General features: G+C 38.3%; 2 protein-coding genes across 4 annotated transcripts; both read left to right on the top strand.

Annotated features, from left to right (window-relative positions):
* Positions 1 to 1,547: 1,547 nt before the first annotated feature.
* Positions 1,548 to 7,293, top strand: chkb (choline kinase beta). Of its 3 annotated transcripts, XM_077595478.1 has the most exons (11): positions 1,548 to 1,739; positions 1,854 to 2,095; positions 2,650 to 2,872; positions 3,365 to 3,498; positions 3,565 to 3,669; positions 4,792 to 4,850; positions 5,195 to 5,282; positions 5,373 to 5,481; positions 5,566 to 5,666; positions 6,108 to 6,189; positions 6,833 to 7,293. In XM_077595478.1, the coding sequence occupies exons 1-11, from the start codon at positions 1,671 to 1,673 to the stop codon at positions 6,887 to 6,889; spliced, it is 1,269 nt and encodes a 422-aa protein (XP_077451604.1). In that variant the 5' UTR covers positions 1,548 to 1,670; the 3' UTR covers positions 6,890 to 7,293. The 3 variants fall into 3 exon arrangements, with proteins under 3 accessions (XP_077451604.1, XP_077451603.1, XP_077451602.1); XM_077595477.1 differs by having other exon boundaries at positions 1,549 to 2,095; positions 5,237 to 5,282; XM_077595476.1 differs by having other exon boundaries at positions 1,550 to 2,095.
* An 800-nt stretch (positions 7,294 to 8,093) lies between these two features.
* On the top strand, positions 8,094 to 14,987 carry LOC144070925 (kelch repeat and BTB domain-containing protein 11). The gene is made up of 8 exons (XM_077595483.1): positions 8,094 to 8,910; positions 8,973 to 9,164; positions 10,308 to 10,492; positions 10,665 to 11,004; positions 11,767 to 11,912; positions 13,057 to 13,211; positions 13,285 to 13,442; positions 14,785 to 14,987. The coding sequence occupies exons 1-8, from the start codon at positions 8,662 to 8,664 to the stop codon at positions 14,968 to 14,970; spliced, it is 1,611 nt and encodes a 536-aa protein (XP_077451609.1). The 5' UTR covers positions 8,094 to 8,661; the 3' UTR covers positions 14,971 to 14,987.
* The last annotated feature ends 467 nt before the right edge of the window (positions 14,988 to 15,454 follow it).

Consider the following 15,454-nt stretch of genomic DNA (forward strand, 5'->3'; position numbering starts at 1 on the left):
GTCACTTATAGCCAAGAAAACCCACAAACAGGTGGTACACTTGTCATTTATACTGAAATTAAGCAAGTTAATTGAATGTTGTTTCTATTACTTTTTTTCTTTTTCTGATTAATAGCTCACACTACTGTACACATGATAATATAATGGTGAAATGGATAGCACCCTGTAGCACTGACGTTAGCTAGCGAGGCCAGTTGTTGATTTCCAAATTTGATTAAATAACCAGCAAATATTTAAACAAAGCAGTAATTGAACATTTACATCCGAAGCACTTTGGGGTTGTTTTCATAGATAAATATCTATTAGCAAAGCCTTGACATGAAAATATTGAGAGAGAAAAAATAAACATTAAAACATAAGAAATAAAGTCTACAATATAAGAGCAACTAGATAGGATTAAGCGGTTATTGTACAACTAAATCTTTATGGGGTGACACACATCACGTGTCACATATAGGCTGAACTCGAAATAAAATGGTTTTATTTATGAATATATGTACAGTAGTAAATTTTCTACATCTCAGACGTGTACGACAGACAAGCACGTGTCATACATCTAGCTGTAAATATACAATATCTACAAACGCATTGTACAGAGGCTCCCCTACTTACGAACATACGACTTACGAACACCGGTACATACGAACATGTCTGTAAATTGCGTTTATGTCGAAAAATGTTCGTAAGTTCGATTTTGTATTGCGCGCCTTTTTCCGAGTAGTGCTTCTTTCCGCCGCTTATACCGACGCCTGGCGCTGTGAGCTCAGCTCACCCAGCATCCACCTTCCTCTGCCCAGTTCGTTGCAGTCGTTGCAGTGCGTAAGTTGCGTAAGTGCGTGACGTATCTCCAGTGCGCAAAGAACCTTTTTCATTTTTATCATGGAATATCTCGTGCAGCCATTATTCAATATGGTTGGTGAAAAGCGAAATGCTTCTAGTGAGGGAGGTGCAAGGAAGAGGCAAGCCATTTCATTTGAAACAAGTGGCAATAATAACGAAGCTTGATGCGCGTGAGAGTGGTGAGCGTTGCACGGCCATACAACTTGAATCGTTCGACCGTCAGTACCATTTATAAACAGAAAGATCAAGCAGCAGGACCCAAATATTGAACGTTGCACAAAGTTTGCAAATCAATTGAATGATGCCATACAGTGCTACCGCATCATTTATGATGAAAAAAAGAAAAAAATGTGCAATCGTCATTAGATCGCTTCTTTCGACCAGTTTCTAATACATAAATCTCTCTCTCTCTCTATACAGTACTGTACATATTCTCTCCATTTTATTAAATGTTTTTTTCAGTACAAACCAATGCGTGTTACTTATACAAGCCTTAAACATACAAATGCACTTATATAAACCTTCAATATACTTATATGGGCCTTAAACATAAATTATAATACAAAATATAGCACTGAATCAACTTACAAACAAATTCAACTTATGAACAATCGCTCCGAACCTAACTCGTTCGTAAGTAGGGGAGCGTCTGTATAATCGTTAATGACGTCAGAACAGCGCCACCAGCACAACCAATCAGCTTTAAGCTCTACGCGGAAGTGAATAACGACAAAGGCCGTCACGTGTATGCTAGTGTGCTTGCCAATGTAGGAGGAGACGGTGTGTAAAGGCTACTATCAGCTTAATGACGACGATGCTACATTGACCCCATGCGAATAATTAGATATGCCTCGGTCTTCCGGTTAGCAGGCATTATCGGCGAGCTTCGTCCGACTACAGTAAGCCCTTTCCGAACACTCCGACCCTCAGTTCTCCCCGGTTCTCCTCCACAACTTGCCCGAAAACTGGCAATGCAGGCGGGCAGTAACATAAGCGGCGACTCGGTCCCGCAGGACGAGCGGAAGCCGACCAGCTATGAACTGCTCATTCTCGCCCATGAGAGGACCTCGAGGACCCCGAGTCCACTTTTGGGACCCAACGGCGATGACGACTCCGAGGCGGAGTCATTCAAGGGCGGCCGAACCGAGGAAGTAGACCGGGACACGAAGGAAAGGGCGTTCGCCTGGTGCCGAGATTTCCTCTCTGGAGCTTGGAAGACCATTCAAATAAACGACTTCCAAATTAGCATCGTCAGGTGACTATCGGATTTACGTATGATTTTTTTTAAAGTACATTGGCTAAAAGGTTTGGAGATTTTGTATTCCATGGATACATTATTTAACCAATTATCAAGAATAGGTGTGGTAATCTCTATGATTTGTGATAATGATAATGATTATCACACAATATGGCAATACAGTCATTAGCGATATATCGAATCAATGTACAATTATTGCACAATACAAGTATTGGAGTAAAAAGTAACTGGGGAGATCTGGCTTTGAATGCTCATTTTAGCATAACATTGACGGCATTTCTCGTCCAATTCTGTTTGACCATGATCATTTGCCCCGCCCAGTCGAATGCCATTGGACGTCTGGGGCCGTCAATGGCAGCCAATGGCAGCCAAGGATTTAACAAACACTTTTCTTTTGGTCTAGTGGGCCATTTTAGTAGCAAGCAACCTGCTATTTTCTGTTATCTCTCCTAAATGAGCATATCCATAACCTGTCGGCATACATGCAAAGTTCCCAATTTGACGCTAACTTAAATTCATGATGATTGATGTGTTTTGCTTCTGTTTTGCAGTGGCGGCCTGAGTAATCTGCTCTACCTATGCAGCCTGCCCGACCACATTCAAAGCCAAGGGAGTGAACCTCGCCGGGTGCTCCTCAGAATCTACGGCGCCATCCTCCAAGGCGTGGACTCTCTGGTTTTGGAGAGCGTCATGTTCGCCATCCTGGCCGAGCGCACTTTGGGGCCCAGATTATATGGCATCTTCCCAGAAGGCCGCTTGGAGCAGTATCTTACCGTATGATGCACTTACCTGCATTAACATCCCAAATTTCTGGATTTTTTTCCATTCATTACCGTATTTTCTGAACTATAAGCCGCACTTTTCTTCATAGTTTGGCTGGGCCTACAACTTGTATATGCATTTTTCCCCTCTTTAACCATTGACAGCCTGTTAAATATATTTTTTAAGGATATAGTTACCTGAAAAAAAATGTATGCTGAGAGAGGCTTATTGAGCCTGTTGTTCTCCATTTTACTATTGTCAATTTAACATGTTTGTTAATTTTTTTTCTTTTTTTTTTTGGATAAACTAAAAAAAATCCCCTACCAACAATGCGATTTATACTCCAGGGTGATTTATATATAGTTTTTTTCTCTCCTTTTCATTGTGTTTTCTTTGGCTAGCGCGACTTATAGTCCAAAAATACAGTACTTCCCAACATATTGTGTCGTCGGTAGTATTAAGAGAGCGGGTCGCGTTTCATATTGCCATTTATTTCCCCTTCAGAACACCCGCATGCGCACAGATCAACTTTCAGATACTGACATTTCAGCTGAGATTGCCACCAAGTTGGCACGTTTTCACAAAATGGTGATGCCTTTTAACAAGGAGCCCACATGGTTGTTCAAAACCATCAACAAGTTAGTAGCCAAAATCTTTTTCCCCACCGCTGGTACTTGATTAATAGTGTTGATGTCTTCCATTAGATACATGGATCAAGTGTTGGCGCTGAATTTTACAAGAGACGCCCATGTGAAGAAGTATAAGAAGTTGATGAGGCTCGACTTGCCGGCTGAGCTCAAACAACTCCGGTTTGTTGAAGACAATTGTTGCAAATATACCTTTCCCCCAAAAAATTTTTGGGGGGTGGACTGAGGGAGATACATTCTCATTATTTTCTTATGTATGTTTTTTATGGCAGTGTAGACTTATTTGCACTATTATCAAAAAGGAATGAACAAGAAAATAACTGAAAAAAAATTAATCCATTGGTTATTATAGTGGATTAAAGGATTGTTAAAGATAATGATTTTTAGATACAGTTTTTAAAAGTGAAAAACTACAAAACAAATGAATGTGAGAGCCCTTTTAGCAATCAATATTTTACTGCTCTTGGATCATAAAAGTATTTTATCTTACACAACTATTATTGCGTAATTAGACGATTTCTTATTGGGCTAGCTTGATTTTTGCCTTGGTGGGGGAAAACAGCTGACCTTTGTCCCAGTGCCTTCTCTTCTTAATAGTTCACACCACGCTCCACTGGGGTTGCTTATCAGAAGCAAAGATGAAAATATGCATTCCTTGTAGATGGTGTCCACAACAAAAACTCGGATGACATATGGCACATGTGTCAAAGTGGCGGCCCGGGGACCAAATCTGGCCTGCCGCATCATTTTGTGTGGCCCGGGAAAGTAAATCATGAGTGCCGACTTCTGTTTTGGATCAAATTAAAATGAAGAGTATAGATGTATATTAAATTTCCTGATTTCCCCCTTTTAAATCAATGATTGTAATTTTTTAATCATTTTTTTTCTGTGTTTTTAGTTCAAAAACATTTTGTAAAATCAAAAAAAATATTTAAAAAAGCTAAAATAAACATTGTTTTAGATCTATAACAACTGAATATTCAGGGCTTTTAATCCTGTTCTTTTAATCCATTTATAAATAAATAAAAATCTAAATATTATATCTAAAATGGTCCGGCCCATGTGAAATCAAGTTGACGTTAAAGCGTCCCTCGAACCAACCCGAGTCTGACACCCTTGACATATGGCCTAGCTTCTCGAATTCATTCTTTAAAATATGACATGTTCACGCCCAATTTTGGATCACGTGATCCAATCAGGAACATTCAAATAGTAACTATTGAAATAAATACCTCTGTATATTTTTGTGTGTATGTAAAAACATTGCTTTTGTTTCACACACAGTGAGTTACTGGCAGCTACACCATCACCAGTGGTCTTCTGCCACAATGACGTCCAAGAGGGTAAATGCTTTTTCCTCTTCACTAATGGGATGTACAAACCGCTAAAAACAGTTTTTAAGGGTTTGGAGTTGTTAGGAAAGTCATGTATTGAAGATGTAAAGCAAAGTACAAGGGTACATCTACTTACGAAATGTAACGCTACTTGGATTTTTTGTAAGTAGAGCAGCATTTTAAATTCCGGAGCCTATCCCAGATATGTATGTGAATGTACGTATATATCCAAAATTATTTTTTAATCTGTATTATGGAGCAATAATTCATATAACAGCATGTTTTGTAACCTGAAAAATCCGTAAGTGTGAGCATTCGTAAGTAGAGGTTCCACTGTATCTCTTCTTGTGTAGGTAATGTTCTAATTCTGGACAAAAATGACCAAAACCCAACAGACAGACTGATGCTGATCGATTTTGAGTACAGCAGCTACAACTACAGGTGATGCCGCATTTAACTCATTCACTGCCGTTGACGGTGATCAACGGTGTTTGATTGTGTTTTTGATGTTTTTGAACACAACTATTGCAGGGGTTTTGATTTCGGGAACCATTTCTGCGAGTGGATGTACGACTACACGTACGATCAGTGGCCTTTCTACAAAGCTACGCCGGAGGATTATCCGAGCAGAGAGCAACAGGTTTGAACCTAAAAGGCTTCAAGATAAATCCCACAAAATATTGTTGAATTGATGGGTGGAAAAAACAAAAACAAATTCTTGCAGCTTCATTTCATCCGAAGTTATCTGTTGGAGCAGCAATCAGGTCTTGAGCCTAGTGGAGACCAGAGACCAATAGAGGAAGATTTGATCATTGAAGCAAACAGGTGACACTTGCGCCTCAATATAGTGACCTCAGGTGTCAAATCTTTTTTCAATTAAATTAATACTTACTATTTTTCCTTTTGTTTTTTCAAAACAAGGTGAATAAAATAGATGTATTTGCTGTTCAGATACCCCAAAAGAAGATTCAAGCAATATTTTAGGTCTAAAATACTGCATTACCAGCAATTAACAGTGCAAATTTCAGGTATTTTGTCTATTGCGCACGCGAGCAGCTTAGAGGGAACTTTGTGTACGACCTAAAAAAAACAATGCTGTGTAAAATATCAAAATATGCATGGCTAGCCTTAAAGGTTCTTCTGTAAAAGCATTAGAATGAGCCTTCAAGGGCTAATCGACATTAGAGCGCCGTCTCATTCAAGCAAAAGAAACTAAAGAAAATGTGCACGGCAATAATATGTCATCTTCTCATGGTTCTTGTGCAGGTATGCTCTAGCGTCACACTTCCTGTGGGGACTGTGGTCTATCATCCAAGCCAAGATCTCCAAGATTGAGTTTGGCTACATGGTGAGGAGTAGCTCACGTCCTCTAATACTATTTGTGAAACTACGGCTTTGACTTTGACTCACGTGTACTCCCAACATGCTAATCGTTACAGATGTGTATTTTGTCAATTTCTTTGCCAAATTAATACTAACTGCTCCGAGCAATTTCACCAATTTCAGAAATAGTACAATAGTATATTTTTAAATATATCATTTTCAGAGCTGCCAAATACTATGAATCTTCTCTAGTTTTTGACGCTAGTCTTAACCTACATAATTTTGTATCAAAACTACAAAAATCCCCCCAAAATCAAGCAGTTTTTTAAGCAATTTACATGAAAAAAATTAAACTGTTGAATGTTTTCATCACAATATCTGAAAATTATCTCAACCCACTAAAAAGTATGATCTTTAACATTTTGCAGCTTTTTTTTTTAATCCTTTGAAATCACAAATTGAGCTCTAAATTAAAACAATCCATTGCTGACATTTTTGGGGGGATTGTGGTTACAATTCTATTCAAGGGATTCAATTGATTTCATCTGGGAATAAAATGAATTAAGAATTTGGTCACAAAACCAACTCCACTTGTAAGTCATGATACTATTAGATGTCTTTTTTTCTTCTGGTCAATTACTCATTGTCATCATTTGTTCTTTTCCCAGGACTATGCCCAGGTCCGCTTCGATGCTTACTTCAAGCAAAAGAAGCTGTTCTCTTGAAGAGCTCCTCGCACTCATGGAAAAAGAAGTCTTTTATACTACAAGTACATTTAAAAAAGAAAAAAAAAGTTTCTGTGTGTCATGCGTGTAACAAGAACCAATCCCGAATGGTATTTCTCATCGAAGAGTGGGAAAAGTAGTCCAAGCATGCATTTATAGATGTAGTCAGACCTTTAAGCTCATTTTCTCCGTCCATCCATTACTTTTTTTTTATGCACTAGTTTATTGTGGACCACATTTGGACATGAACATTTGTCCTCTTGGCCTTCCATGGCGAAGGCGTTTGTGTTTTAGTTTTGACTACCTCACTTGATTTGATGTCTCTTTATGTTCAATTGATATAAAGATGCACGTGTCAAATAGTCACTGTGCTCCAAATAAATTGCACTCGGCAGTTTGCTAAACTGTTTTACCGTGATATATTTCAAGATTTCCTCATAATCGAAGTTTAATTTTCGCCAAAACAAAGCAATTCCTATTGGTCGATAAACTGGTTTAAACTTTAAAACCCAAATATGTCTATGTGTACAATTTAAATTTTGCAATATTGTAAATGCACTGGAAAAATGATGCTAAAAATTAAGTGAGTGGGAGAGGTACTAATATTACACCAAAAATATTAACGGGAATTATGTTATGAGACTACAATACAAATGTTTTTAGAATAATGTTATGTTTTGGATTTGTGCTCTGTAAACTTATATTACAATTTTAAACGGTTGGCTAGTCTCTAATATTTTAGCTGTTATTAATATACATTTGAAAGAAAGTCATAAAAGGTTAAAAAAAAAGGTTTCCATAAAAAGTCATGAATTTCAGAGTAGTTTGGATTTTTGCGATAAATATACTAAATAATGTGGCAGTTGCAAAAAATATATAAAAGTAAGCATTTTAAAAATGTGCAAAATATGGCAAAAAGCTGCAAATTTGTTTGACAGAATTTCATATAGCCAGAAAAATATTAAAGGTTAAATGATGCATAAATCCTCATTGTTTTAACTTTGAGAAGTTTTTCCTTGCTTTGTTGTGGCAGAATTTAAGCCAGAAAAGCTCTCCTATCCGCCCAACTCTAAAATATATAATAAAGAAATAATAATCTGAACTGTTTTATTCTATTGCAACCTAAATTTAAACATAAAAGCCTTATAGATGACAGCATTGCATCAATACTATTGTTTTTATGTAAAAAAAAGAAAAATGTGATTTTCTCTTTTAATACACAACTACTGCATACTCGCTTGAATGCAAATTAACTGCTATCATAGCTTGGCCAGACACTAACACATTTTATGTCATTGACCGCCCTAGAAGTCCAATCCAGTTGAAGTGGGAGGTTTGATAATCCATCTTGGGTAAAGCAACCAAATTCTCGAAAAGGAAATACGTATGTTGTATAGCATCGCATGTTATTTCTTAGTACTCTCAGATATCCAGCATTTTAATACATTTCCGATACTAGTATTGGTGCAAAGCTAATGGGTGGATTATCTACAAATTACTAACTTCAAAGATGATGCTTGTCGCACAGGGATCAAATAAAATGGACAGTTCTCATGTTTGTACCTACATTGTGTTTAATTTAATAAAGTTATGTTTCTCAATAGAACCTGCCTACTGTTGTCCCAGTTCAGCGAATCGCAGGGGTCGAATTTCCCACACCAAAAATAGACCAGCCTGAATCAACCACCCAGCTAAAACGTCTGATCTCTTTTTCTAGAACCAACAAGGAAATTTAGCCGTGATTGCAGTACTTTTTGGAGATTTTCCCTGAAATGAACCCTATTCTGCATTGTTTTGGAACCTTATTTCACCAGATAAGCATGTGGTTTTATTATGTTTTGGGAAGATTTTACAGAGTTTTTCCTGGATTTGGTGCACGGACGACACGCGTCAGCCACGCTGAAGTGACATCACGACTAATGTCAGACGCGTGGAAAAGCAACATGGCGCTTCGCACCTATGACCGAGAAGGCCAAAGCCATCACATGATGACCATCCAAACCGACACGCATGCTTTCCGAGTAAGTAGCGTAACCACAAGAGGTATTCAAACCTTTGCCTAAACAATACATTTGCTTTCCAGGTCGACCTGGCCAGGCTTTCTGAGTGCAGCGAATATTTCCGAGCTTTATCGCAGTCTGGTATGAAGGAGTCCGATGAAAACATCGTCCACCTGAATCACGTCTCATCGTCTGTTTTTCACCACCTGATGGAGTTTTACTTCGACAACATTTTTCCGACCCTTCCAGAAGAAGAGTTAAGCCAATACATACAGGTAATCATTTATACTTTGTTTAGCTTACTAACCACAATCGGACGATGGCAAAACTTTGTCACCCAATCAAGATGTTTATAGACGTCCGATCATACTTCTGTGAATTTCAATGTTAGCCATGAGCGGGCATTATCGCTTTACAGGTGTGCTTATGTTTTCGGGATAATGAGACATTTAGGGAGTCTAACAATCGTAGTTCATTTTGACCTTGTTTTTTTCCATTTATCTTGAAACACAGGGAGAAATAATCACAATAGTGATTCGTTGTTGCTTCTTCAATCCAACTTTACTGGTATCTTTATCAACACAAAACCCCATAATATACAATTACACCCATATACGTATAAATATATTAGCAACACGTTAGAACCCAAAACATAATGTACAATTACACCCGTTCAATATATGGTCATAACTTGTTTTATCTTTTCTTTTTACAACTTCGAGAAGTCCTTCTTAACTATTCAGCAGGGTCAAACAATGAAATATCAATAACATAAATTCCTTGCTATGACCGTCATAGACACTACTAATAATGGTAACGGTAATGGCCGCCGAAGGTAGCGTACTAAATGTTACATACATGTGCTTGACCCGGGACTCGCACATTCACGCTCGCAATTAAAAGTAAATAAACATTACTAAACATTATCTTCTTTCTCACACGCTAAACAGTGTATCGTGCAAACCACAAACTCAACCGGCCTCTACAACAACCAGCATACCTTGAAACACAGGGAGAAATAATCACAATAGTGATTCGTTGTTGCTTCTTCAATCCAACTTTACTGGTATCAAGGAAATCTCCCGTGTTGGCCAAGCTACTTGCATAAGGCATCAACAATCGAACACCGACGTACACTTCAACACGTCACACTTGCCATGTGGATCAAGGCATCAATAATCGAATACCAATAAACACTAGCATGTCACATGTACATGTAGTAAATTCATTTGTAGGTAAACGGCGGGGTACAAATGCTGATGTGGTAAAGAAAAACAGATCCATTTCGGACTGCGCACATAAACAAGCTTTAAAAAAAAAAATATACGTATATCTTCTCCAATTGTCACCGAGCGTAATTGATTTTGAAAGAGTCAAAACAGAGAGCCCTAATTCATCCAATCATGTTGTTTGTGGAGGTAAGCAGTTACCTGCTGGCCGACGCCTTCCTCACGCAGTGTCTGTCCTTGCTGTCCCGTGAACTGACCCCAGAGAAGTGTCTCTCCTACCTTAACCTGGCTCGGGAAATCTGCTGCGTGGAGCTGAGGAACACCGTGTGGGCTTACCTGAGCAAGAACCTGCTGGAATTACCTCAGATGATCAGGTAGCAGGAACCTCCTTGATCATTTCAAAACCTTTCCCAGCCAACTATGGCCTGCAGACATGGGACACCCTCAAATGGTTTGGCAGCCAATCACCGGGCTCGAGGAGACGGACAACCAATCACACATACTGAGGAGCAATTCGGGGTTCATCACAATTCTGTGTTGTCTCAGGTATCTGAACAAGGAGGACAAAGAAGAGCTCATCCTCATGAGGACGCAAGGGAAGCCCGATCTGTGCAGCCTTCGGAAGGAGAACCTGACATCCTGGAAAGACCCGTCGACGGAGGGCGCCCGCCACGTGTTCACCGAGCGAAGCGGAACATGGCATCGCGTTGCCGAGTTCCCTTTCAGGGCAGACAAGTGGTGCTTCACGGTTGTAGTGCTTTTTAACTACTTGTACATCTTTGGAGGCTACAGGACCCTTGTGAGAAGGAGGTGGGACTTCAAAATGGCCTCCTTTAGGTATAATCCATTGACGCAGGAATGGGCTGCCGTTGCGCCGCTAATTAAGGTAAAACAAATACTATAGGTCAGGGGTGTCAGACTCGGGTTGGTTCGCGGGCCGCGTTAACATCAACTCGATTTCATGTGGGCCGGACCATCTTAGATATAATATTTCGATATTTTTTATAGATGGATTAAAAGTCCAGAATATTCAGTTTTTTATCGATCTAAAACAATGTTTATTTTAGCTTTTTTAAAATATATTTTTAGATTTTACAATGATTTTTGAACTAAAAACAGAACAAAATGGATGAAAAAATTACAATTATTGATTTAAAAGGGGGAAAATCAGGAAATTGAATATACATCTATACTCTTCATTCTAATTTGATCCTAAAACAGAAAGTCGGCACTCATGATTTTCTTTCCCGGGCCATACAAAATGATACGGCAGGCCAGATTTGGCCCCCGGGCCGCCACTTTGACACGAGCTATAGGTTGTTACAGTTGATGGGTTTTTTCGGGCTGATTTTATCAGTACAAAAAGTCGGAATGTTTGGATATTTAAGTTATTTTATCACGGATGCTTACATGTATGAATGCAGTAGTATTTTAGCTAAGTTAGCCGCTACATATTTTATTTCAGACTGAACCACCTTCTTTTACATAAACCACCCTTGTTGATTCGTGTCCAGCTCTCTCACTTCAACTAGATTACATGTGTTTTATCCAAAATTTAGTAATCGTGTAATGAAAACTGACTAAAAATTCTATCTTGTGCAGTACTCCTTGGAATTTCAACTAACCTGAATGTGTTTTTGCCTCACAGCACAGGAGGCACTTCAGCGCAGCCGTCTGCGAAGGCCATATCTACGCCGTGGGCGGCTGGTACTTGGACTCTCTGGTCAGCCCAGACTCCAACACGGCCTTATTCGCGGCCGTGGAACGCTACGATCCATGGCAGGACAACTGGAGGTTTGCAGAGGAAGTGATACCGCTACATTGACAGATTAGATTGGAATACAGTTGTGGGGCTGCCAATATTTTGGACGAGGTTATTCTCTTCTGTGTTACTCTGTGTTATACCTACCAAAATAGGTACCCAAATTGGTTTCAGTTACAAACATTGCTTTTAAACGTGTATTACGCTTAAGACTTTGAACCCAATGGAGGGCAAGGAAAACATATTTATCTTTTTTCGCAAAAAAAGAATCGTTAGTGATAGGTTCACCAATGGGTATTTCCAAATAGTCGCCGTAACAAGACATCTGACTCATAACTGGGTTCTTGCAAGAGAGAATCGATCCACACGTGTCCTCGGTCAAGATCAATTCTCATGAATCGATCTCTCTCTCTTACTAATTGATTTCAAAAGATTTAACAACATGCATCAGAGAACTCTAAACAATTGAGAGTCTCATAACAATTTACAGTTCTCTTGATGTGAACCATAGTCTCGAGAAGTCCAGGTGCAAAAGGGGAGTGACCTTCAAGTTGTTTTGGTTAACTTTGGAGTGAGCATTACTCTCGCAAGAGATGTATTAAAATGCCTTTTATTAATGTCAATAACTCTAAAAATAAAGCAAAGCGTTCTTCATTGCAAGCACATATATATAATGATGAATATTCAAGCACATGTATAATAATGATTAATATTCCTAATAAAGCAAAGCGTTCTTCAAGCACATATATATATATTGATTAATATTTCTAACAAAAGCAAAGCGTTCTTCATTGCAAGCAAATTTATAATAATGATAACACTAACAGTTAGTTTTCAGTATTTGATCTAATTATGTTTATAAATGAATACAATCTTAACAAAAGCTAAATTAATTACATTTAGATAATAAACTAGTTACAGCTCCAAGTATTTTTTTCTCATAGTATTTGGCATTCATTCATTCACTCTCACCCAGTCAAAATGAATTGGACGTCTGTTGTCGTCAATATCATCCAGTGAGCTAAAAGAGTCTTTTTGTTTAAAAAAAACATTTGTGTATAAATGTACTTCTTTTTCAAACTACCATAGAACAAACTCTAAATAGCAGACTTGTCTGGCAAATGAATGGGTGAATCATGGCAGGCCTTTTTTTCCAACATGTCTTTCGTCCCTCAGGTTGGTCTCACCGCTCCCCCTCACCGATTTCCAGTTCGCCGTCTCTCTCTCTCACGACGTGCCCCTCGTGACAAGTCTGGGTCCCCGTCTCTACGTCCTGGGCAGCATCCGGAGGACCGGAGAGAAACTGCTGCTCCAGTACGACAGCAGGCGAGGTACGAAGATAACAACATGGATGTTTTTATTTTTTTTTCGTGCCCAAATATAGTCATTTGAAACCCATGGCAGATTCGTGGAGTGAGCTGCATCCCACGCTCACCAGAGCAGACGCAGACATCCCAGTTCTTTATTTCCTCGGGGCCTCTGACAAATTAGTGGTGATTGGAGGAAACAATTTGCACAACGTGGTCACGTCGTTTTGCACACGCTCGGAGAAATGGGGACAGGTAAAAACTAACATTAATACAACAATAAGTTAAGTTTGGAATTGACAGGAAATCCCAATTCTAACTGTAGTCTTTACTGCTTGCGAAAAACAATGTAAAAATAGGTTAAAAATGAAAGTAATATTGCAGTAAAGGTTAATCTTGTAGAAATAGTTTTGAACACATAGACACGTGCAAACAAAGAATTCAAGAATGCTCAAGGGCATATCGTAATTTTTGCAAAAAAACTACCGTATTTTCACGACTATATGGCATTTTAAGCCGCAGTGTCAGTAATGAGTGCTATTTCTGTATTTGACACACACAAAAGACGCATCGCATTTCAAGGCGCACCCACTAGATCAGTGGTTCCCAAACTGGGGGGCGCGCCCCCCCCTAGGGAGGCGTAAACAGAATTCAAGGGGGGCGTGAAGTCATCTGCTAAAAAATGTTTAAATAGATTATAAGAATAATAAAATCAAAGAACAAATATCTGCCATTAAATACATGCAAAATATGATTATAGCAGTCACTCCAACGGTCCAACCCGTTTTCTATTAACAGAGATCTGTTTTCCTGAACAATGCTAAGAAATAAATGCAATAAAATAAAATAAGTTCACATGAGCAAAAGAGGAAGTGGGGGGCGTCAGGTAAGATAGTTTGGGAACCACTGCACTAGATGGTGCTGCGCTAAAGGCCGTAGTTGCCAGAGCTTTTGCGGTTCGATATTTATCCATATATAATATATATTTATATATATAGTTCGCAGTCTAGCTTTGAATGCTCTGTTGACGCCAACATCTAGCGGCAGGATTTCTTTTGTAAATCCAGCTGGAATGACGGCGAGCAGCAAATTAGTGTGCTCGCCGTCATACTGGGTGTATTGACAAAAGAACTATATATCCCAGCAGTCACTGCGCAGTACGTTTTCTACGGGGAAAATAGTAGAGTCGGGGGCTGCTTGCTGTAGTTGTCAGAGCTGTAGAGGATGGTGTACTCTATCGACTGATTTATTTAATTTTATCGTGATAACAATTTTAGTATTGGTCCATATATAAAGCGCACTGGATTATAAGGCGCCCTGACTATTTTGGAGAAAAATTAAGACTTTTAAGTGCGCCTTATAGTCGTGAAAATACGGTAAGTTGTAAAGTAGCTTAGTCAGACTGGTCTTATATCAAAATATTATACTGCCTACGGCGGATACACCATTAAGAACTTTTAGTGTTCTCTGTGCTTTCATTAGTGCATATATTTTTTACACATTATTTCCCATTTTGGTTCTTTTTTTTCATTGTTATAGTGTATTAAAAGAAACCTGTGAAAAGAGTAAATAGAATTTTTCTCTTCACTTTTCACAGGTGCACACGATGAGAAAAGTGCCATTGGCGGGACAAGGGGTCCTAACAGGTGAGACGGTGGTGATACCAAGTATGGAACATAATAGTGCCGTAAGCGTGGATGTCCAAAGTCTCTCCATGGAGGTTTTGGCTCCTCTGCCAATCACCATAAGATACGAAGCTTTCTTTTACCTTCAATTTGATTGAGTCTTCCACCGATGTCATTTTTTTCTGTGTAGTATCGATTCCGTCCGATTTATATATATATATATATATATATATATATATATATATATATATATATATATATATGTATATGTATGTATGTATATGTATATATATATATATGTATATATATGTGTATATATATATGTGTATATATATACCTGTGTATATATATGTATGTATATGTGTGTATATATATGTATATATATGTACATATGTATATATGTGTATATATATAAACTATATATATATATAAACATATATAAACTATATATATATATATAAATATATATAGATAATATTAAATTACCGCCTATTCAATTGAATGCAAAGTTAGTATTTTCCTAATGCTTTTTGATGGACATTTGTTCAATGTAAATCCAGGCATCAGGGTGTTAAAATCAAGAAATACATCAAATAAATGCTCTTTTTTTTGGAATTGTCATATGCCCAGTGGCCTTTTGCA

Source organism: Stigmatopora argus, chromosome 3 (genome assembly GCF_051989625.1).
Source record: "Stigmatopora argus isolate UIUO_Sarg chromosome 3, RoL_Sarg_1.0, whole genome shotgun sequence".
Taxonomy (NCBI): domain Eukaryota; kingdom Metazoa; phylum Chordata; class Actinopteri; order Syngnathiformes; family Syngnathidae; genus Stigmatopora; species Stigmatopora argus.